This window comes from Aphelocoma coerulescens, chromosome 3 (assembly GCF_041296385.1).
Source record: "Aphelocoma coerulescens isolate FSJ_1873_10779 chromosome 3, UR_Acoe_1.0, whole genome shotgun sequence".
Classification (NCBI taxonomy): Eukaryota; Metazoa; Chordata; class Aves; order Passeriformes; family Corvidae; genus Aphelocoma; species Aphelocoma coerulescens.
In genome coordinates, this window is record NC_091016.1 from 29,326,660 (window position 1) to 29,350,848 (window position 24,189).

The window sequence follows — 24,189 nt, forward strand, 5'->3', positions numbered from 1 at the left end:
AAGGTGCTTTGTAGCCAAGTTTCACTCAGCTTAAGTGAACTCTAGCACTGGTCCGTTTTTTTCACCATATTAACATATTCCTTGGGTGCCAGGTCTCCTCTAGTGATCCCTGGTGGAGCTGGGACTCCCTATCCCAGGCCCTTCAGTGCCAGTGAAGAGATGTTCCCCCTGTTACTGGGTCTGGATCCACGTGCTGATGGCTGTGACAGAAATAAGCAGACATGCAGGCACATTGGAAGGTACCCAAACTGGTCAATTGGTCTTGACCTTAGCTAAACCTAGAGCTGGATTTAGGCAAAGTAAAAGGCAACATTCCTTGTGCTAGTCTTCCTACTTGTCTTGAATGTGGTTTGAGCTGAGCTGGGAGGGCAGGACACTTCTGGTCCATGTATCCCCTTTATGCCTTCCCTAGAACAGGCCTGCAGGTATAAAATGCTACTGCCTGTGATGCTTAAAGACTTTGTGGCCAAGGGAAAAGTTTCCAATGCTCTGTGCCTGGCATGTCATTATTGTCCCAGTCTGTGCTGTGAAAGCAGTTTCTTTTCACTGACTTTCTCAACAAATACCAGTGAAATATCCTCTTTTCTAAAAGTGTCAGCTTGCTGTCAGGTGACTCCCTGAGCAGTTTCCTCAAGTGACTAAAATCCCTGCTGAAGTTATTAGCTGTCTAGTTACCTCAGACTGGAGCTCAGACTTAGAAAACTTTTTATTTTTCCTAAAAGAGAAGAGAAAGCAGACCTTTAATTAACTCCTTCTGCTGCCAGTCATTGAAATTTTCATCTAAGTGGGAACAGAGGGAGAATTATCTGCTGCATCTCTCTTTCCACCATGCTAAGAAACTGAAACTGCAGTCTGTGGCTGCAGGTGGCTATATGTTGGACTTGAAGACTTTGCAGCTGAAAGGAAGCTGATAGAGGTTTTTCAGAGCAATACTCGCTGTAACAATGTTCTGAAATTAAAGCAGGTTAACTTGATGTTTCTCTCCATTTTTGGAATCTTGGAGAGGAACCAGAGTGTAGACACTGGGGGTATTGTTGGATAGTCAAGTCACAAACTCACTCTCATGGAAGGTATGCTAGACAAAAGAAATACTGCAGATTAGGAGGGCAGCAGGATGCACAGGCTGGATGGAGGTCTGGCTTCTCCCATCAAATATTTAAACACTTCTGGGTTTCCAAATTGGACATCATAGCTCCAGGTTCGTAGAAGCATAACTACCTGTCTCTGGTTTTGGCATGTGATGGGGTGCAAGTTTGCTGGCACCTTCTTTAAGAATGGGAAAGGCCTTTGGGAAATGTTCTGGCTTTAGCAGTTGCTTCTTTCCATGTGTACGAGCTTTGTGACCAGTATTAACTTACACTGGGTTGTACCACAGTGTATTTGCTCATTTCATTCTGCTGCAGCCATAAATGATGTTATAGCTCAAATGACTGCTCACACTACATAAAAGGGAGAATTCTTATACATAATTTATTAAGCTGAGATTTCTCTAGTAAGCCGTTTTAGCCTGGATGGAGATTAAATGACTAATTCTGAATACTTTGGAGTGTCATGATAGGAAGCACAAGTAGCTTTCCCAGAAGCTGAAATTTGTATCCTGATATAAAAGAAGGAAAGCAGTAGGATGTAGGTATGTTACTTGGATTTTGTTAGAGTGAAGGAAGCGGCAAAGAACGTTCTGTGTTTTTACAAATCAAACATGATTTAGTGAGTTAGAGCCAAAGCTCCTAGTCAGAACATACTTGAGAGAGCAGTGATTGTAACAGAATAGTCTCTCTCCTTGGCAGTGTAAGATTACTTGCTTTTGTACATGTAGTGGTGTGTTTATTCTCTGGTATTCCAACTGTGCCAGTGGACAGGTCCCCAACATCTTTTTCAAAAAGCAATTTTAAAATGTAATTGTACTTTCCTCTTCAGCATTAGCTTAATCTTTCTTCTTTTGATAGTGTAAGCTCTAACTAGAGAGAGAACCTCTCTCAAATCATACATTTCAGCTAGGAGTGCCTCAAGCCCTGATTTTAAATCTCAGGGGGTGTTGGCAGCAGTTTGTTTTCAGAGAGGCAGTCCATGGCCTTATATTCTGCCTTTCCGCATGACAAGTTTTAAAATCCTTCTTCATGGTAGAGGTTCAAAATGGTATCCCAGAATTCTTTCTCCTACAAAAAAGCCTGAATTGCTGGAAGGTTTCAACAAAGTTTTCTTACACTGAGAAGAGAAAGATTTTAATTTTAGAATATTGTCCCATTTGATGATGGGTTTCATAATGGTCAAACTGACAGCCTGCTTCTTTCTCCTGTGTTTGTCACCAAAACAATCCCACAAGTCCTGTGGGGAGAGGATTTTGATGTTTGACGGGCACGCATCTTACAGCACTGAAAACCGAGGACATTGGACATGACTGATATGTCTGGAAGTGCCTGTGGCTTGGGAATTATGCCAAATTAGCTGTCCAGGAGGCAAAGTTGTCAATTTCCAAAAAACCTGTCCAAATATAAATAAACAGTTAAGCACTGTGTTCCTTCCCATGCTGCTTTTTAAAGCTGTTCAGGGAATTGGATGTTCTTGTATTCACAGTTTTTCCATGTCAATCTAAACAAAAGGTACTTTATTCTGTTTCATTATTGGTAGATTCCATATTGCATTTTTGCATCTTTTCTCTGGCCTTGGCCATCTGAACTTCTATCTGTCTCTAACAGAGAACTGTTTAGCTAGCCCACAGATTTTTGGGCAAATAGGCTTTACACTCTGTACCAAAAGTGCTCTGAGGCCTGCTGTGTGTGCATCTTCTATGGATGGCTTTAGTGCTATGTCTGTCAATGAGTTGAAACCTCATGCTCTCGGGAGGATGTGCTCTTGGATTTCTTCCTTCTCCTCCTCTGTAGTTTGTTGGATCCCTCCAGGTAAAGCCCCAACACCCAGACTTGGAAAGGATTTGATGAACTGCGAGCATTTAATGTTCCCACACCTACAGCAATTATTGAAATATGTGATTGTGCTCAAGCCAAAGCAACTCCATTACCTTTCAGCCGCATCATCTTCAATTTTATTTTCCAAAACTTCCAAATTCTAAACTTATTTCTGTTCTATTTAATGCATGTGACCTGGAGCCTTAGGCTCCTGTGCTTATAGAGAGAAAGATCTGGCTACAGATAAATAGTTTACATAGTGGGGATGTGTGTGTACCATAGAAAACACAATTAACTAAGTTCTAAAACACTGTGGTGGGTTGACATTGGCTGGTTACCAGGTGCCCACCAAGCCTCTCTATCTTCCCCCTTCTTGACAGGACAGGGAGAGAAAAATAAGATGAAAAGCTTGTGGGTGGAGATAAGGATGAGGAGATCACTTACCAATTGCCATCATGGGCAAAACAAACCTGAATGAATGAAATTAATTTAATTTATTACCAATTAATCAGAGTAGGATAATGACAAATAATAAAAAAAAAATCTAAAAAACACTTTCTGCCCATCGCTTCCCTTCTTCCGAGGCACGAATTCACTCCCAACTCTCCTCTCTTCTTCCCCTGAGCAGTGCAGGGAGGTGGGGAATGGGGGTTATGGTCAGTTCATAATGCTTGTCCTCTGCCATTCCTTTCTCTTCACAGTCTTCCCCTGCTCCAGTGTGAGGTCCCTCTCATGGCAGACAGTCCTTCACAAAATTGTCCAGTGTGTGTCCTTCCCACAGGCAGCAGTTCTTCAGGAACTGCTCCAGTGCAGGCCCCTTCCATGGGGGCAGTCCTTCAGGAACAGCCTGCTGCAGGGCCACTCTCCTGGTGAGCCACAGGTCCTGGCCAGAAGACCTGCTCCTTCCTAGGCCCCCCTCAGTGGCCTGCAGGTGGATATCTGCCCCACCATGGGCTTCCAGGAGCCAGAGGGGGACAACCTGCAGCTCCACAGTCTCCATCATGGTCATCACCGTGGGTTGCAGGAAAGTCTCTATTCCAGCCCCGGAGTACCTCCTCCCCCTCCATCTTCTCTGACCTTGGTTTCTGCAGAGTTTCTTTCTCTTATTCTCACTTCTCTCTCTCAGCTGCTGTAGTGCAGTGTTTTTTACTCTTTCCTAAATACGTTACCACAGAGGTGCTACTGACATTGTTGATGCGCTCAGCTCTTGCCTATGGTGGGCCCGCCTTGGGGCGAACCACAACTTGTTCTGTCCTACATGGGGACAGGTTCTGGTGCCTTCTCACAGAAGCCACCTCTGCAGCCTGTCTGCTATCAAACACTTGCTACATAAACCCAAAACAGACAACAAAACGGTTCTGTTGCTTTTACTCACTACATGATATGTTGTCATGTAAATTTTAGCTGGGACTTAGATAAAGCTCTGTGGGTAAGTAGCAAAATGCTTCTTTAGAATGCTCTTAAATGACTAATCCCTTCTAAACTGATTTAATGAATTCATCACATGTTTGAGATGCCTTCTGCTACTATGAATAATGAGTAATTTTCATACATTTAGGTGCTATAGTATAATGTCTGTACAATTGTTATAAAGAAGTAACTTAGTATGCCATACAAAGCAAGCTGTGTATTTCTTCACAGAAATATTACGTTGTTGAAATTCTGATAGGCCATTCACTAGCAAATTCCATTAAAAGTAACGCAGTCATCAATAGGTATTAATAGTCATCAATAAAATTGATGGAAGAGCTTGTATGGCTGAAGTTCAAATGCCAATTCACCTTAAAATGGAAGAATATGATTCTTTTATGAAGCTGATACTAAAGCCATAACTGCCTTGAAGTATCTTCAGTAAAAGAGTATTTATTATTCTGTGCTATTGTAGATTTACAGGTTTTCCCATGCTGGTCACTAAATTCTTAACTATCATTTGCATTCTGATCACTGAATTAGGAATTAAATTTGTGTAGGCTAAATTTGCAAACCCAGAATTTTGGCTATTTCACAATGTGTTTTCTAAGTATGGAAAACTATGTCAATGTTATGTCAATAAAAACATTCCAATTATATGTCAGTACTTGGAAGAAAAGTGCAGTAAACAGAAGGGGTTCTGGTTAACCAGAAATTGAGGTTAAGAACTTCATTCATTAATCCAGAAACCGAATTGATGCTTGCTTTGTTTTATCATGTTTTGAGGAGACCTGCTTGAGTTGTTTTTGAAAGGGTTTTTTTCTCAGTGACTCGTAAAATACTCAGCCTTAAATATAAAAGAAAAAATTCTGACCTTTTTGAAATCTTTAGTGTTCATGAAGTCTTTCCATATTTGGAAAGACATTTTCCGAGTAGACGAAAAATGCATGTAACAAGGTTGATGGTGAATTAAAATAAAATTTGTTTTCATACTCTTTTAATCCTTAAAAAAAGACACATTTGGCTTTTGTGAAGCTATTTTCAGATGAGTAATAGAAAGTTGACGTTAAAAAAAGGTTTTGTCTCATTTTAACATGCACAACCACCCACACCAGCTTGTTTATCCCAACAGAAGGAAATGCATCACTTTGATTTTTACCCTCCTCCACCCACGTAGACTAAAACGTAGAAATAATTTTAATACAGAGAAAGGTTATTCAGAGTGAATGAGGATTCCCCAGAATAGCTCCCCCAAGCCTTTTTAAAATAGAAAATGAATTTCCTAGGAACTGAAGAAGTTCTAAATGTTGGCCCACCACCAGGGACGGAAGACGATAATCCAAAAGACAGTATAGCTGCTCTTACACAGTCTGGGAATCTAGTCTTCCTTGTGAAAACAGTGAAATTCTTGCTAGTATTTTTACAGTAGGAAGGATTATTCCCAAATTTAAACTCATCCTTTTTCTTACTACTGTGTTGATTTAGAGAAATATGTGTAGTCTGTCTGCATGGTGTGTTCAATATGTGCGTGTCACTCCACCACCTGCCCACAGTCAAGTGTAATGAGGTGCCTTAGTCCAGTTCTGCACCAGGCTCGCAAAGAGGAGACATTCCAGGGGAATTCAAAGAATTCCTACCCTTTCTCCAAAGCAGACTTCTGCTTATCATGACTGAGTGGCCAGAGATTGAACATTTTTCTGTATTTCTAATAAAAAAAATAAGACACGGGGTTTTTTTGGTGCCTGCCGTATCTGTCTGTGGGTGTATATATATATATATATATATATCTACAGTGACTGAATCATTGCTGAAGCTCCCAAGTAATTCCAATGTCCCACACTCTTTCTAACATATTCATGCTGCTACCCAGACTTTTTTGCATTTGTGTGCCATGTGCTATCATGTATTATAACTGCACTAATTATGTCAATGCCATAGTAACCTCTGTGGCCTGGTGCTTCACTGTGGAGCACTAATGACCAAGCCAAAGACAGAACAGTGACTTAATATCCTCCTGTATTATTTTTTTTCTGAAAATGATCTTTCTGGTCTGGGAAGCAGCTGGGTGCAGGACAAACTTACTAAAAGGGGGTGATTTCCTGGCATAACAGCTTTGACCTTCTGGTCTTCTCTAGGGTTACTAAGAGCTGAACTCACAGGACTGCAGATCCAAACACAACCTGTTCAAGGTAATCCATGAAGGAGAGAGGATGTAGATAACTGTGCAAGATGAAAGCTGAGTTACATTGGCCAACCTACATCCTTGAGCAATCAAACTTTATAATCTAAGTGATCAGATTGGTCCTTTCTTTGGCACTGCAATGAAAGCTGAAATAACTGCCCCCTATGGGAAAACAAAAAAGGAAGTAAAAGTACATTCTGGAGGTTGCAGCTGGTGTTGTGTAGGGACTTTGTGATCCTGGTTCCAGACCAAACCCTACATACAGGTCCGCTATTTTCTTGCTTAAATGTTCAGACTTTTATTGTAACTGTGAGCTCTTGGACAGCGAGACAAAGGAGGTCCTTTCCCTATTTTTCTGCCTGAGCCAGGTCTCCATAGTTCCTCTGAGGGCTCTATTTGCTATGCCCCATGACAGGCATAATAGAATAGAAGTAGATCACCTTAAATCCAACAAATCCTGTTAAGATTTTGTGTGAACCAAAGCAGTTTCCCAGCTTGATCTCAGAGCAGATAAACAGTAAACACTGAGCGGTCAAACTAACCTCTGTGTGTAGACAACTGATGTTTTTCCTGTATCCATCCTTGACAACCAGCCTTTTAGTTGCCTCTGAACGAGCATCTTGCTGGGGGAGAATAGCCAGGAGCGTGCCACATTCCTTAGTCTCAGGCCTGCTGCGAGCAGTCGTGCAGGTAACGTGGTGTCTGATGTCAGCCTGCTCTACAGGCTGCTGCCCATTCCAGCGTGACATTGGAGTGTTTGACTGCTGCGTCTCAAGTGGAGTAACGACGAGGTGCGGCCTTGTGGGAGTTTCTGAATTTGAAGTCCAGTATGTTTTGCCATCATGGGAATGAGCCAATTGCAAACAAAACTTGGTAGGGCACCTTGCCAGTTGTCTGCTATAACTGCAGCTACCAACTACTCCTTCAGCTAAAGTCAAGTGTTAAGGAGTGTGTTGGGCTGTGGCTCAGTATAAGAACTTACTTTGAGAAATACATTGAGAGTAGGATCACAGATCATCCCCTCTCTTTTGGTATTAATTTTGCAGCCAGCAACTGGGTTTTTGCTCAAACTGTGTATGATTCCTTCCTCAAAAGGAAGTGCACTGTTGTGTCAAACACCTGTTTGGATTCAGATTTTCGAACAGAAATGTGATACCTGGCACTGATGTAGAACGTAAAATCCCTATACAAATGAACGTACTAAGAGTTTTTTGAGTAATTTTTCTGAATTAGCAGACTGTAGGGGGGCCTTACACTCAGCTTTACTTGAAAATATTAATATTGTCTCTATTTTAATGGGTTTGTTGTTCCCATTAATTTTCTCTTTTGCTTTTTACATTACAAAATGGGGTGGGAAATTCAGCATGTTGTGTTTGTATATATGAGAATATAAAGACACACATATGTATACAGTGTGTTTGGTAATACCTCCCTCAACTAAAGCTGGAGCATACAGTGGTAGGCTACTCTGAGTATTCTCAGTGTCCCAAAATGCTGTTCTTATAGGACTTGGAGTGGGAATTTCACCATCCACAAACAGCCATGCAGCTGGACATGAAGGGATTTTAATTAACCACAGGTCCAAATGCATTGTCTGTCTATGCAGCTGTGAGACTGCATAATGTTTTCACCAGATTTTTATCAGGAGCTAAGTCTGCTAAATCCATTTTTAGTTAGTGCAGCATTATGAATGCAAAAACCCAACAGCCAATTAAAGAAGTGTTTGGACTTTAATACTTTGTGCTTTTAATACCATATACCTTTGTGATTCTTCTTTTTGTCACCATCTCCTGGCATCTTTTCCAAGCACAGAAAGAAAACACTCCACACATGCACTGTTCCAAGTCTTTGTGACTTTGGCAAACCACATCTATACCATTTCCCCAGCATTGCCCAACCTGGCTTTGCCTTGCAATTCATCTAAAGGTACTGTGTCTCCCTCTTAAAATTTCAGAGGACGTGCTTCTACCATTCTGACATACTTCATGGTTGGTCATTTCTCCCATATGCTCTGTAATTAATATACTACACAACAAAATTTTTTTCATTATTCTTTTACAGAGCTGACATCAGAGTCCAAGAAAATTTCTGCCACAATAATTTTGTAATACATTGGATTATTTACTTTGTGTAAACATTGTCTTTGTGTGAAAATACAGAATTACATTCCCCTTTTGGAACCTTCTTTTTTACATTGGATCTTAAAAAAAAAACAACACCAAAAGTCAAACCCAAACCCAGACAAAATACTTCAAAAAGAACTAATGATATACCCAGGTTGACTGGAATAGATACATCTGTGTCTCCCATCTTCAAGGTTGATGCCTGAATTTTGCATAAGATTTAAATGTCATGTAAATTCCAGCATATTTTGTATCCAGTGCTGCAGAAGTGAGGCACGTTGCAGTCTTCCTCTAAGCAGGGGGACGGGCAATTTGTTGTTTTTCAAGGCTTTGCTGTTACTTCACAGTGACTGCAAAGATGTTATTTATTGCCAGTTATTATCTTGATTAATGAAAACAAAATTGCTGTTGACTTCCATCACATACTTGATCAGATGGTTGGCTAGAGTGGAAATATGAAGATGTTGTAACCTTTGGTCATGCTAAGTTGCAAAGCAATAACAGAGGAAGAAAATAGTGTTAGCTCTAACAAATGGGTATTGGCTTTGCCATTAGAAATTTGGTGTAGTCTAGAAATATTAACCTTCAGTTTTCCTTGCTTGCATTTTTCAAATTGCTCAAGCAGTAAGTCTTGTAGGAGTAAAAGTTTCAGTGGCTTACATGTTCTCAGTGATTATCCTGTACCCTTTCTGAAAGAGGAGATTCACACTTAGTCCAATGACAAATTCCTGGGAGTGAATGGAAGAAGTCATAATGGAAAGCTTTTATTTGGGATGTCATTTGGGATCAGTTATATTCTATAACATAAAAGCATTACAGTGGTCTTTTTCAGCAACCTTGAAAATGATCATTTGTGTTTCACAATCAAAATGGTTCCTAAACATCCTTCAGCATTCATACCCAAACCATTCTGTAACACAGATGCAGCCATGAAGGGAGTCTGGAAAACTTGTGGGTTTCGGTTTGTAATATGTTTCCAAAATTTATAAAAGTTCATCTAAATTTGCAATTGCTCTGTTATTTTTATATCTAGCATATTTATTAGAGATGTGAAGGCATAACTTCAAAAATACTGAGGGGGTGTTTCTTGGTATGCTCTCTGAGAATCTCTCACTAAATATTGCATATTGCTTGTTTCACCACATTTTCCAATCAGTAAGATTTTCCGAACCTCATTATGCTCTTCAGAGAGCTGTTCAGAAAGGCACACTTTGTAGAATTATAAGGCTCCTACCAAATTACCGTTAATAATATTGTCATTTTATTACATGTTGGAATTTCTTTACTGGATATTTCAAGGTATACAAAAAGAGCACTTCATCCAAAGAGCTCATATGGGACTATATTTCTTTATTACTTTTTTATAAGATTGAATGATTTCTTGTCCTTATGTGAAAGGAAACTGAAATGTAGAGGATTAAGTGACTTGCTGTCTTGTACAGTGACAGTGAGGAATGGAACCAGCATTTTCTAGTCATGTGTTCTACTCTGTGTAGAAGACCTTCGAAGGTCTGCAGCACGTGGCATAGTATGTTGAATTATGCTTTGTGTAGTGGAAGAGCAGACTCTGGTTTTGTGCTGCAGTCTTGCAAAGGGCCTTGTGTCTGCTTTGAAACAAAACCCAGCCTGTAAGTATTTAATAGTACATACAAGTGTGCTAAAGGAAGCAACTGAGTGAGCAAAAACAAGGACAAGGTTGTCAGGAGAGGCCAGAAAAATGGTATTTGAAACACAGGCTTGTCCCTCTTCCCCTTGTTGAATGCTGCATGTACCAAGAGAGCCTCTCAGTAGAGAAGCATGTTAAAACAGAGAAAGAGGCAGGAGAGGAGTGGAGCATCTGGTATCTCTCCATGGAGGTGGGTAAAAAAAACCTGGATGAATGGAGCAGCTGGTGCTCTGTGATCCACAAGGCTATAGGACAGCAGTTGGTGACTGGGGATAGAGACAGCTCAGTGTTTCAGAGTTTTACTAGACCAGGTGGACACAATAAAAACAGTAAAGAGCAACCTCAGATTGTCTCACTAACTTTTCCCCTAGCTGTGCCCCAAAGAAACCCTTCAGACTTCACCATTTGACAGCCTGTCTGCTACTCCTTCCTGATGATAGAAGCTGCAATAAAGCAACATCTACACTCTCATGATCTCCAAGAAATATTACTAAAGCAGCCAGTAGAAGAAAATGAAAAAGTCAGGAGCATCTTCTGGTGTCATGACTGCACTTGAGGTCCTTTTTCAACTGTTTGTATCCAAGGTTGCTCTAGTACCCAAGGCTTAACCTACCAACACAGTGCCTTCTAGAAAATGTGATGTGGTACCCACTGCATCGTGTCTTATGGCTACCATAACACATCCTTGAGCCAGAGGGACCCAATACAGAATCACAGAATAGTGAGTGTTGAGAGGGACCCTTAAAGGTCATCTAGTCTGACTGCACTGCAGTGAGCAGGGACCTCTTCAACTAGATCAGCTTGTCCAGAATCCCATTCAATTGACCTTGAGTGTTTTCAGCAATGGGGCATCTACCACCTCACTGGGCAACCTGGACCACTGATCTACCACACTCCTTGTAAAAAATGCTGCTTCAAAAGCTGTGTGGCATGGATATGAAGCCCATGTCTCCCACTGGAGAGGTCATGCTTCTGGGCCTCTGCCATGGTGGTCATCAAAAGCAGTCTTAATTGGTATTTCCACGTGGTACCCAAATGGTGCATGATTGATCCTTATGCTTCTGCTCCTCCTGTGTGAACATGAGCTGCTTTAAGGACCAGAATAGATATAACACTTGCATCCTGCAGCCCTCCCACCTTGCAAAAACAACATGTGATCAAGCTGCTGCTCCATGCTTGCTGGATGAATGCCAGCTGTGGGTTGCTCAGGCTCCCCAGACTCACTTAGCAACAGTGTGTGCTTGGGATCTGAGACTGGCTCGTCACACTATGCATGCTGCCTACCCCTGCAGGTCATGTTTTCCTTTGAGATTTACTCTGCATGTGTGATTTGCTGTGTTCTGCCCACCAGCAGCTGAGCCCCACACCTTCTGAGCAGCCTTTGAATGTGACCTGGGCCAGCTGTGTCCCTTCAGACAGGCAGGACATCTCAAACTTCATGAGCTATGTCATTTTCTGAGTTGTGGGAGCACCTTCTCAGGAGACAGTGATGGAAGAAAAAGCCTGAGGCAGCAGGGAGAGAAGGGTGGTTCTGCTCCACGTGAGCAAACAGGTCTGCTGGAACAAACACCTAGAGGTCAGTGGTGGTTGGCTTTTCACGTACAGTCCTTGATGAGCCTAGGCAGTCGGGTAAGGAAGGCTGACCTCTCAGAGATCTGGATCTATCCTGCTGCTGATTTCTTTCTTCATTTCCCTCACCTTACCTGAACACATGCTGGCAGGTAGCAGAGCTAGGCAGGGTCCCTTCCATAGGACTGCTTTGTGTTGTGCGAGTGGTGTGGACAACCAATGTGTTAATGAGACTCAATTGCCTTAGCTGCCAAGGGATGGTGTCTGTGGCAGTAGGTCCCCTCTCAGGGATGCAGTGAAGACCAGGTAGAGCCTGCTGGAGACACCAGGCTGGGCAGCAGCAGAGAAGACAACATTCCTGCTCCAGCCTGAGGCCATCTGGCATATACAGTGCTCGGGAACATTCTGAAAGGGCAGCTTGACAGTGAATATTTGTAGTTTTACCATAGAAGCATCAAAGCTAGTTGAGATGGAAGAAAATAAGTTTTTTACAAAGGATTACTCTTCTTCTGAGCTATTTGGAGGTTTCTAGCACAACTTGTTCATAGCAAAAACTCTTGCTTTGAAATCAAGCACAATTCAGTGCCAGGTATTTCATGGTTCATGGAGCTGTGCAACAAACAAACAAATAGGAATAATTCTTATGTCTGGGAGCCTCCTAAAATGGATCTGACACCAGTGGTGAACACTTCTACTGAAGAAATTCCTGATCCTTCTTTTACCAGAGGTTTCTAATCTCTTTACTTTTGTAAATGCTGAATATGAATTCTGCATGGGCACTAAGGCAAGACTGAGCAGATAGGAGTAGGGTGTGAAGATGCAACAGTAATAGTGATAATAATGATAAGCTAAACAGATTACCTTTGTAATGTAAAGGAAGCTAATGTTAGTTGTTATTTGGCTATTCCTGGATCCGTGGCTCTTTAGTTCCCACATGCTTATCTTAAGACATACTAATCTTGATTGCATTAGGAAGCTTCCCATTTTACTTTTTGTTTAGGGTATTGATATGGCAACTTGCATTAAATGCAGAAAAATAGCATAATATTAATAGCATAATATTAATTGTTTAAGATTGTTTTGCAGTATAAATATTCTTTGTTTCCTATTAAAAAGTTTCAATTGCCTGTAGACATCCTAAGTGATTTAGAGAAACAGACAAATGATTTAATTTTGATTTTGTTTTATACTCCAATGAAGCAAACAACAGATTTGGAACAAGCTGCTTGCTAGACATTGGAAATTAAACTGCTCTTTTATTGGGCACTGGTAAAGCGTCTCTGCCTTTCCTGATGGCAGACAAGCATGAAATACATTGACTCATGCTTGTTAGGGTGCCATCAAGCTCCTTTTATTTCCTTGATTATGATTCTAGTGCTGCCACCCAGGCAGGAGCTCCCCTTTGATTTCCCTTGAAACCTGTGCTTTCCAGAGAACATCTCCCCTCTACAACCTGGCGTGAGTTACATTGTGAGGGACTGAGTTACAGGGCTCTACAAAGCTTGTAATTTAAAGCTTGTAACTGAATGCAGAACACCAAAGCTTTTTCTTACCCCTTTAGGAGCGGATCTGCATGAGTGCAGCATTAGGTGAGACTGGAGCAGGGGCTTTGGAAAACAATAGCCTAAATGTAGCTGATAAACCTGTTTTGATAAGGCCATGGTTGAAACCAAGGTTTTGGTGACTATGATACTGTGAAGCACTCTTGTTTAGGTCATTCTTGGGCCTTAGTAAGTCTTCTCGGAGCTGGAAGCCAGCAGGCAGCAGCTTTTTGCAAAAGGGTGGGAGCTCAGGGTGAGGGAACCACTCACCCAAGTGCCTTGAGCAATCATGAGTGCTTCTTATCTGGCTTGCTCAATGCGATCCAAGATTAAACATTTAAAGGCAGGTATTTTGCTTTTGCACTTTTTCAGGCTCTAAAAGTGCTGTAAATAACCTGTTTTCACCTGATTCATTTCAGTTCTTGTACCACTAAAATATTTGCTTTTCTTTTTCTTCCTTAGTTTTATCCAAGTTTAGGAAGACTCTTACTGCCTTTACCGCTGTGCTATCCCAGTGTCTTTTGGTGAAACACAAAGCAAACCCACTAACATCTGAACATCTGCTTTATGTAGTTTATTCTTTCTCATTTCTTTTCCTTGGAGAAGTGAATGTATGTTTAGTAACCTGGTTTACTTTGGTCAGTTTTTTTAGTGCATGTATGTTAAAGAAGGTGGAGCCTATGCACCAAGAACAGGAAATGATACTAGCTTCTTAAAAGCATGGTGAAGTAATTATACCTAATTACATTTTCTTGATGAATGCATCTTGTGGGCAGTATGGTTATTTTCCCTAGGAGTGAAGGGCTAAAGAGTCGTTCACTGGAATTACTTCTGTCTTTTAAAAGATGAACTATGTTTCCTCCCTTCAGTATTTCAGGAGTGTTACAAATATGACTGTGTAAAGATCAGCAGACACTGTGGCAATCCAATGGATTTCCTTTTTGTTGTTGTTGTTTTGAGAAAAACATACAAAGAAAGAATGTTTCAGTCTTGGTGTTCATAGGGCATTTTATTTGGTATTTGTCTTGATTTTACAAAATTTGAGTAACTCTGTTAAATCTAACTTGTGTTCCTCATATCAGTGCTACTGAAGAAAAAAGTGTGTTTCCTGGCTTGAGAAGATTAATTATTGGATGGTCTCTTCAATTACTGGTGAGAAAAGAAAACTGTTACTTGTTCCAAAGTTGCACAGGGTTTGAAGATCCAGTTGTCACAGTTGATGCATTTTGGTAATGAACTGAGAGCACTGCCTAAATCTGTGGGGCTTTTTTAACTGATGTTCTTATAGCTCCTCTCTTTTTTTGCTCTGACTCACATCTTGGCTGCTGTATTGTGTAACCTGCCAGCCAATTGCCTGCTATGAAAAATTTAGCTGCAGGGATTATTATTAAGTATGTCTAATAATTTTCATATTTTAGTGATCTATTTTTGGATCATTATGCAACCCACCACTCAGTGGGACTAGGCAGAAAGGATAGAGCAGGACTGGATGCTGATAAACAGAAACCACTTGGTGTGCTCAGCCAGGCAGTGGGGGTCCTCTGGGCACACAGGTGGTCTGTTTAAAGCTGTCTTGCTTTGCAGCAAGTTGTCATGGTCTCCCCTCAAAAACAAAGCCTTTTCCTCCCACTGAAATCTCTGGTCACTGGGGACAGGGAGGCTGTCAGCAGCTGCTCTGTAGCTGTTGGTAGGACCCTTCTGCTATCGGGTAGACAGGACCCTAAACATAAATCACATGTATTTATGTTTTTGTGTGTAGTAGGGAAGGATTTCAGTGCGATTCAAAACAGTGTCAATGCATGCTGGAGACTGCATAGTAAATCACCATATGTTCCAGAGGAAATGCCAAACAAAGTCATGATTGCTTTATATGTGCACAGCTGACTGGCAAGCATAAAGGCAGACTCATGATGGGGGATGCCATCATATGCTTTTCTTCTCTTTGCTATATCAGAGCATGATTAGAGCCCATCTGCTTCCCTTAGTGCTGGTAAAGGCTAGGAAAACACTCAGCCTGAAGTTTTGCTGCTGGAGTGTTCACATCAGGAAAAAAGAGGCTAAACCCAAGGAGGTCTCCTAGATGTGTTTTTTCTTAATTTCCTTTGAAGTAGAAAATTTTGTAAAATTATTTAAAATTCTCTTGCTTCTGCAAGTCGTACTGCTCTGGCTTTATGTTCGTGTTGTGACAGCCTGATGTTTTCTAGCTGTAGCTCTCAGACCAGGCATGTCTGGGAACAAACCTCAGCCGTGTGTGCTGGTCAGGCTGGCTGATACAGCTGGGAAGGGGGCAGCAAACATCTCTGTTCTTTTAACCTGTGCCAGCACGGAGTGTTTAATGCCTCGCTAAAGCCCTAAGTGCAGGTGTAAGAGCTGTGGTATTTGCAGACATGTTTGGCAATCTGTTTGCGTTCTTTCCAAACTCTTTAAGGATACTTGAAATATCTGCTAGAAAGTCATAGAAATGACTAATGACTCCTTTTTTTTTTTTTTCTTTAATTTTAATTAAAGCCGATTTATTTTAAGTACAGTAATTTAGCGTTCTCCAAGCTAGACACCTCTGTGGCCTGGAGTCGCTGTGCACCGATAGCATTGACTGCTGTGACACCTACTGGCCGAGCCGAGCAGGGAGAAGCCTCAGGGCGCTTCCTCCATCCTCTTCCTAATGCTAATTCCATCTCCTAATGAGTTTGGTTCTTGCGCAAGCACAGCCGTGGTGGTGTCTCTTGGAACGACTTCTTTTAAATGTCATCTTCTTTCAATACATGTCCCGGTACTTTGTGCATTAAGAAAGCTAGAAAATCACTTTTCTTTTTGCTTATAGCTCCTGTCCTTTCCATTCCTAGTAGCTCTTTAATCTTCACCCTCTTTGTTTCATCTGTCTTATCTTTACTCAAGTTTCTTTTTTATCATCTCTTAATAGTATTGGGAACTGCAGGAAGTCACTTTGAAGCCTACTCGGAATTGCCTTCCTCTCCTAGAACAGTTCTTCTTCATTAGCTGTGATCATTTCTTCAGTGCTTGAGACCTATTATCATTCTTATTGCCCTGTTAGGCATTCCACTTTTCTGGGAAGGGTAAGGAGCCATTCATGCAATTCCTTCTGTGAGATCCCATACCTGAGGAGCTTTTGTGAGTATTGAGAAAAATGGAGTTTTGCTGTATATAAAGAAATAAGGATCTTAGTAATTCACAATAAAAACAGCTTTGCATCTCCACTGAACAATGATGAATGGATTACATTTCATGACTGTAGGGAGATTTTCTATATTCTTCCTTGGAGGGATAGTTTTTCTGCACTCCAGCAGTGCTGTAATCTTCTGAAAATGCATTCTCTTCTGTGTGATTCTAGGACATACCACCGATGCAAAAAGTTACACAGAGGCCTTCTCAGGTTGTTCTTTCTTTGAGAGACAATTTATATTCTAAAAGCTTGAGTAGTTCCAAATAATTTAAAATTGCATGAGGTGACTTGATTGAATCTGGTAGATCTCAGTGGTTGAGAGCAAGGAATCCCTGCTGTCTCCTTCTTCCTGTTTCTGGTTCACTCTTCTGTTGCTTCTGTTGTGTCCGGCAGCTCTGGCACTCTTCAGACCCTGTCTACAGCCACATTCAGTTCACTGACCTGGCAGAGAGAGAGGAGGGGCCATGGGAATTCCAGTCTGATGAGCACCACTGGGTATCAGCAAGGGACAGGAGGTGGCTGGGAAGCAGGGGTGGGGAAGCTGCTGGAGTGGAAAGAAGGTTACTGAGGTTCCCCCCATTCTGGCAACAGCAACCTGATATGTTCAACTGTTCCAGTAATTTTCCCTGTAAAAAAAAAAGGATTGTTGTCTCTCACTGCCTTTTTCCCCTCTGTGGTCTGCCAGCTCTGCAGAGTCTTGCAGTGAGCTCTGGGTCATGCTGCCATTGCTCTGTCTCGTGTTTTCTCAGGTTCTGGGCATCTTCTTGCATTATGCTTTTAGTGTAGGGCCTGCCTCCTGTCTAGGCCATCTGGCAAAATGCCCAACATGCCTCCTGTCTTGTCTTCTCCCTTGGGGGAGAGTTGAGAGTTGATCACAGGACAAAGCGATCCCATACCAATGAACACAAGATTTTATGAGCATTTTTCCCTAGAACTGAAATACTTTTAACATACCTCTGGAAGTTACAGAGCTGGGGAGAAAATGGGAAACTGAGCAAGGTTTTACATTGCTTGAGAATACAGTGAGAAGTTGAGATTGTATATGCCTTTTTCACAAAAGATCATGGTACTGAGGATTTGCACTGGTGGTCTGCAATGATTAGAAATTGTGTCAGTCTGTAGTCTAATTAAGAATAAACTGAGATGAGTAGACAAGCTCAGCATCAAAGAGGAAAGAATAGAATCTCAGTCAGACAGGTGAGATGGTTGAAGGAGTGTTGCTCACAAACTGCTCCTGAGCAGATGAATTAAGTCTGCTATGCCAACCACCACAGAGTTACTTTGTTTTTCAACTTGAAGAGATCTGCCCTAAAACACAAAAGATGCCAGTGATGGCTATTTACATGTCTGACACTATTCTGACTCCAGATTTTATTTTTTAAAAAGTTGGGTTTGGGCAGTGATGCATGTTACTGCACGGTGCCAAGAAGTTCCTGCTGACCTGTGCCCTCACTGAGGGCTGAGGACAGTGGTTGTGAGGGTGATATTTCATGATTTCAGGTCAGCAATAATAAAATGTCCTTAGCAAAATGAGACCCTCAGACTTGCCTATTGCAGTCAGCATGTCAAAGAAGATACTGCTCTGAAGTAAAACTGGTTAAGGCAGAGGATGCATGATTCCTGTTGAAGTGATGGGGAATTAATCTCTCTCTCTCTCTGAAGAGTTGGAAGTTACAAGAGTTCAGTACCTTGTGGGATTTCCTAAGCCTGTCAGGGTCCAGTTGCCCATAAAAAGTCACTTAACCTTATTAATCGTTTTGCTCTACATATTTCTTACTGTTCATCCCTTGTCATTAAATGACCTGCCAAGGTTCACACAGGAAACCTCTGACAGACCCAGGTGCTAAACCCAGATGGCCAGATTCCCATTCCAGGTCCTTAGGCACTTTTCTGGGGCGGCTTTTCTGAAAAAAAAGACTGTAGGTCAAGTGGAAGTTCTAGAAAGCTGTAATGCCTCTTAGACTAGAAACCTACGAAGTAGACCTGCATTTGTAGCCATTTTTGCACAGTATTTGTGTGTCTATTATTGATGCATCACTGAAAACTGCCATTTGAAAGATTGAATTACAGAAATCTCTGAGTCTTACTTTAATCACAATCCTATGCTTAGCTAGACAACCTAATGTAGAAACGATTGACCTTGACTTAATTATATATTTAGAGTGACTAATTTGTGGTGATGTCATTTATCTGACGGTAAAGTTTCAGAGAGTGAGGGACTGCAATTTAATTTCACTTGTGCCTTGTGCTGTTGTGGCAGTTTGACTTTGGCCTCAAGATGTAGTGGGGCATTGTGTCCTTTAGAGGTTTCTCCATGAGCTGGCTGGAACTAGAGTCTCCTGCCAGCTCTTGGGTACAGCTCAGAGAGTGAGGCAGAGCTCTGTCACCCTAAAAGAATTCCAAGCAACACAGTTTCACTGTCTCCAGTGCAGCCACTAAATTAAAATACTTTTTTAAAAAAAACAACTTGCTGTGAGATTGAAAATCGATTGCCTGGAGGAGGAGTGTCCAACCTGTGAACCTGCAAGGACAGTCTGGTTGGTGGTGTACCCAGCTATTTCCCATAGGGCCCCTCAGGAGCAGAATTAGGGCTGGATGGGTTTTCCCCATGCTGAGCTTCCACTCAGCACCCTTCTCTGGGGTGTGAAAGTGCCTTCAGCTGCATCTATGATAGCAGGTTCAGATACAGCATATGGGAATGTGCTAACATCCCTTTTACCTTGGTGACTCTTCTCTCAGTTCCAGCTTTTCCTTCTCACACTGAATCTCCTTCATGGCATTGTCTCTGCAGAGCTACAGTGAAGAGTTTGTCAGCATGCCTGCTAAATGTTTTCAATCAGTAAATGGTAGTTGTTAGGCTTACATACACCTCATGTACTCAACGTCACAGACACCAAAAATAGAAATGTGATTTTCTTTCCAGCCGTGTGCATCAGCCTGAATAGGGGAGGATTCTGTACCTTTGTTACATGCTTCTATCACATTACAGTAAAGATGTCTGATTGAATACTAAGTGTTTCTTATTCTATCAGAAATCACAATGGGATGCTCCTGTAATCTGTCATTGTTATGTTGAGCCTCTTTTTGTGTAGTGCAAATAACAATCGCTCATATAAGTCTTGTGCCTCTTGCAAACATCCTTCTGCTTTTCTCTCAGATCTTTGTATGATGGCAGTGCCTTGCCTATGAGCGCTAAAGTAAGGAAGGATTTTGATAAAGGTTAGCAGGCTGCACGTAGCTTTTCAGTAACATGTTTGCTTAGTAAGAATTAATAGATCTGTAAACTGTTAGAAATAAATCACACCTCTTTCTGGTTTCTGCTTCTGCACAGAAGGAATAGGTTTGGAGTAGAGTCCAAAGATCTTGCAGGGACATATGCTGTCCACTTCCAGCTCTTGCCTAGGATTTGTGTTGTATTAGAATTTCAAGATTACAAAGCAACATAATAGAAGCCATTTTGCATGTCAAGATAAAGTCTGTCAAGTATAAATCCCGGACATAGAATTCTTTCTTTCCTTTTTGAGACTATTTGGAATTTTTAATTTACACTGTTGCTGAAACTGACATCTGTGGGTTTTATGTTAGCTGCCTTAGTAAAACCTTGTATCATGTTCTTAGGAAATATGCACTCTTTGTTACTAAGTCCAAAGTATGTTGTCAGTTGTCAGTGATGCAGAGTAATGATGGCTGAACACGGTAAGTGCAAATAACTGTTTGCCATAAAATATATAAAGATAAACTTGGGCCTGATGAAAAGCTGATGTACAATGTCGTAATCCACACTTGGTGGTGGAGGTAGCTCCAGGGTTACTCCACAGTCCTTTCTGTCTGCAAGCACTACCATGCATGGCTTTGGTGCATTCCTGCTCCAGAACTGTGCATGCAGTCATTCAGTTTGTCCTGATAAATAAGAGTGCTTGTGCTTGCATTTTTACCAGCACATCTTTTGAGAATGTATTTGCATGCTGTGGTTTCTAAACCTTCATCTGGGGGGAATGCAGTTTTGCAAAGCCAGTGGAATTTCTGCTTTTCTCTCAGTTATGTAAAAAAGGGGAAAACAAGCATGGTCCAGGATAGCGACACACAGTTGTGGGGCTCAGGCTGTGTTGGTATCTTACAACAAATGTTTACTCAACCTGCTTAGGAGCACAGGTGCAAGCACAGAGAGATTGCTCCTCTCAGAGATTCATCTAACTGGGTGTCTGGTGTGAGACAGTGTCCAGTGGTACTGCCTAGGGGACAGCACAAGAACAGGAGGAAAATGCCACTGTGCTGTTTGGAATAATCTCCTGGCACCCAACCAATTAGGGGAGAGGATCAGCAGCAGTCTGTTTGTATTTAGTAATCCTTTGTGTATTTTTCTTCTGTGACTTTGTCCTGGTACCTTTTGAGTCCTCTTAAAACTAAGACTGAAAAATTCATAAGGTCCATGGCAAGGAGGTCTAAAGATTAGTAGTCAGCTGTGTGAGAAAAGCTGCCTTTCTTGTTTTGAACCTGCTAATACATTCAATACCACTTAACTCTTCATCAGAAGAGAGGATCAGCAACATTTCCGTCCTCTAATGTGACACTAATGTTTTTATAGCTCTCTGTAGAAACCTTCACGCTTTCCTTCTTCTTCTTCCCTCTCTTCTCTTCTTCTCCCCCTCCCCCAAGGTAGGTGTGAGACTGCTTGTCATTCACAGCTTCATGCTGAATTTGACTAATAAAGAGTGATGAGAAAAAAATATGATGTAAAATTGTTTTCGCATTTTCAAAGTCAGGTGTTCATTTCATAATGGTTCAATTAAGCCACAAAACACATTAAAACACAAAACAATATAATTAGGGGAAAAATCCTTGAGAAGAAAATGAAGCATTTTTCTTGACTCAAAGTACATCTTTTGAGGATGTTTTCAGGAGCTTACTTCCATGATAAAACAGCATTTTTTGAGTGTGCATGGCAGATAACAGGGATTTTCTTTCCTCTTTTGAAGAACTGAATTGTCTCTGAGTCCTTGTGCTGCGTTGCAGCCTTTCAGCTATCAGACCTCCACCTGTTCCACAGTGGGAACCAGGTCAAACTGGCAGCACTGGCTGGCTCCACCCCAGCTGTGGAACACCAACTTCTAGCCAAAATCCAGGATGCACAGGGTCTATGCAAAACCAGGTGTCATTATGAAGGAGTTGGTCTCCCTGCAGCCTTTATGCACACCTTGGTACAAGAATTTTTGGGTTTGCCATTTCTGGTTTGTATCCATACCTCTTCTGACTGCTTTAACATCTAACTGTGATCTAATCATCAGTTTAATTCTGAAAGTTTCATTCTGACTGCTTGCTAGAAAGTTAAAAATAAAGCATAAAGAGCCCTCAGCTTAAATATTTTCTCTTTTTTTTCAGTTTTTATTTTTTTGTTAATTCTACAAAACTCCAGACAAATATGGACACAAGGCAATTTTAGTCTTCTTTGATCCAAACTGTCAACTTTAGAAACTCCAAGTATGTTCACCTAGCTTTAATCTATGTTTATAGCTAACCTGAAGAATCATAAAACCTTCTCTATTGCTCTGCAGAATTAATTAACTGTGATAGCTGACTCTTCTCAAGAAATCTGAACTACTGTGCAGTTGAATACATTATTTGGCTCCTAGCTTCTATGGCTGAGGTGTTCCTAGAGATTGCTTGGACACTGATGGCCTGATACTTCTGGTTTTTGGGTGGCCAAATCTTTGATTGTCTGATTGGAATATTTTGGACCTTGTTTTCAGAGAAACTGGAACATATCTATACCTGTCTCCAGTCAGAGGGCTAAAATGGTTGAAGGAGAGATCGCTGTGGAAATGTTGTGTTATCAACCCTGTGTTCAGCACAAATCCATAACACAGCCCCACACTCGTTACTGGGAAAAAGATTAAGTCTGTCCCAGCCCAAAGCAGCACAGGCATATGAAAGAGCTTACAGTGGCAAGTCAGAGACCTCTGTTTAAAAGAAGAAAAAGATATGGTTAGCAACTTCTAGAGAAGTTAGTGTAATAAAAATGGGAAGAAAATCTGAAAGTAGCACTGAATGGGGGATGCAGATATGAAAATTGTGGGCTTTTGAAACTTACTCTTAGTTATGTGCTTCTTTTTACGTGTAACTTGTGTATAGCATGAACCTAAGTATTACTTCTAGTTGCTGGCATGTTGTTGTTACTAGAACAATGTAGGAAGACAAACTGAAGGAAGCTCAATAGAAATTCAGTATATGAATTAGATAGATGGAATGTGGCAAATGATTAAATACCTTTAAACAGTTTCTTTTAAAAACCATGATCTTTCAATACAGTATGCATTAAAATACAAATAGTTAAAAAGGAAATAAGAAAAAACACAAAAATCAGGCAGCAGAAAATAAGAGCAACATAAGCTGCATCTTTGAAGTCTTTTTACTGTGGAGAAATGTCACAGAGTAGCATGATGTTTGATGTTTTATTCTATGTACCACAGAGTAAAACTGGAGAGAGTAGATGAGTCTTTGAAGCAAGGGGAATATTTTACAAACTGACAATATGCAGCAAGGTGAGTTGGTTAGGTGGGTAAGTGCCTATAAACCTGGATGACTCCACACTGCATTTTGTCCCCTACTCAAAGAGCAGGAGAGTTGGATTTCTTTCCTTATAATCCAAGAGAGAAAAGAGGTATGAGTGCACAAATGTGCATGTTTGTGCTACACTGTTCTGTACCTGAGTGGTAAGTAGGTCCATCTTACATGCCAGCTGAAGTTGGGAGTCTCTGGCCCAGCCTGCTGCCCCCCGGCCTTGCTCACATGCACTTCTCTGAGAGGAAGGCACAGAAGGGTTCTACATGGTGTTGTGGTGTGGTGAAAGGGGTTGATGTGCTTGGGTGTCATTGTGCTCCGAGCCCAGTGTGGTGTCCTGCTGGGCTGTCTTTCCCTGCTGCCTTCCCCACAGGCAGCAGGTTTCTGTGTTTGCACCAGTGGGCCAAGCTGAACTGGGGGGAAGAGGAGTAAATGTTGCTGCTGGGCTGAGCCAGGCTCTGCCTCCTTTACTTCTGCAGAGGAATACCTTGCTCTGTTAAAGAGAATGGAAATATTTGCAGAGTAAGGTACCACTTACTCATAATAAAACAGTGTGAGTCTGGTCTTATATTAATATTTATTTAACACCACAATGTTAAGTGAGTAGTGCTGTGAAGGAGGGAAGCTATTTATTTTTCACACAGCAGAGGCATTTTGAAAAACAAGAGATGGCAATGCAAAGTCACTCAGAGGAGTGAGCTGCTGAATGCTGGATGTGCATGTAAGAAATTCTGGAAGAGCGTAGTGCTTTCAGCTCACTGGGTGGAAATTAAAAACAAATAATCTGTGTGCCAGCAGGATAACAGTGAATAATTTTGGAACCCACTGTTGTTTTCAGATTTATGTTTTTATTAATTTACTTCTTGTTTCTAAACCCAAAACATGGGTAGTACAACTACAGGCCTAGTAATACTCTAGAGTAGTGCCTGGCATCTTTAAAAGGGTGGGAACACAGAGGGATATTGTAATCTCCTTTGGGATTATGCCTGACTGACCTCCAGTCACTGGTTTCCTGTCTCTCAATAGGAGATTAAAGTGTCTGGGTGAGATGTG

At 41.3% G+C, this 24,189-nt stretch overlaps 1 protein-coding gene across 7 annotated transcripts in view; it reads left to right on the plus strand.

Moving 5' to 3' along the window:
- Positions 1-24,189, plus strand: part of KCNH1 (potassium voltage-gated channel subfamily H member 1) — a 177,623-nt gene that overhangs the window by 103,235 nt on the left and 50,199 nt on the right. Inside the window, exon 11 of one of the 7 annotated variants that reach the window (XM_069009616.1) lies at positions 10,659-10,866. The exons of 5 other annotated variants lie outside the window; for them this stretch is intronic. In XM_069009616.1, the coding sequence (XP_068865717.1) occupies positions 10,659-10,721 (63 nt within the window). In that variant the 3' untranslated portion in view covers positions 10,722-10,866. Of the gene's footprint in view, positions 1-6,451; positions 7,373-10,658; positions 10,867-24,189 lie in introns of those variants that run through there. One more of the 7 variants, XM_069009617.1, reaches the window with a different exon arrangement.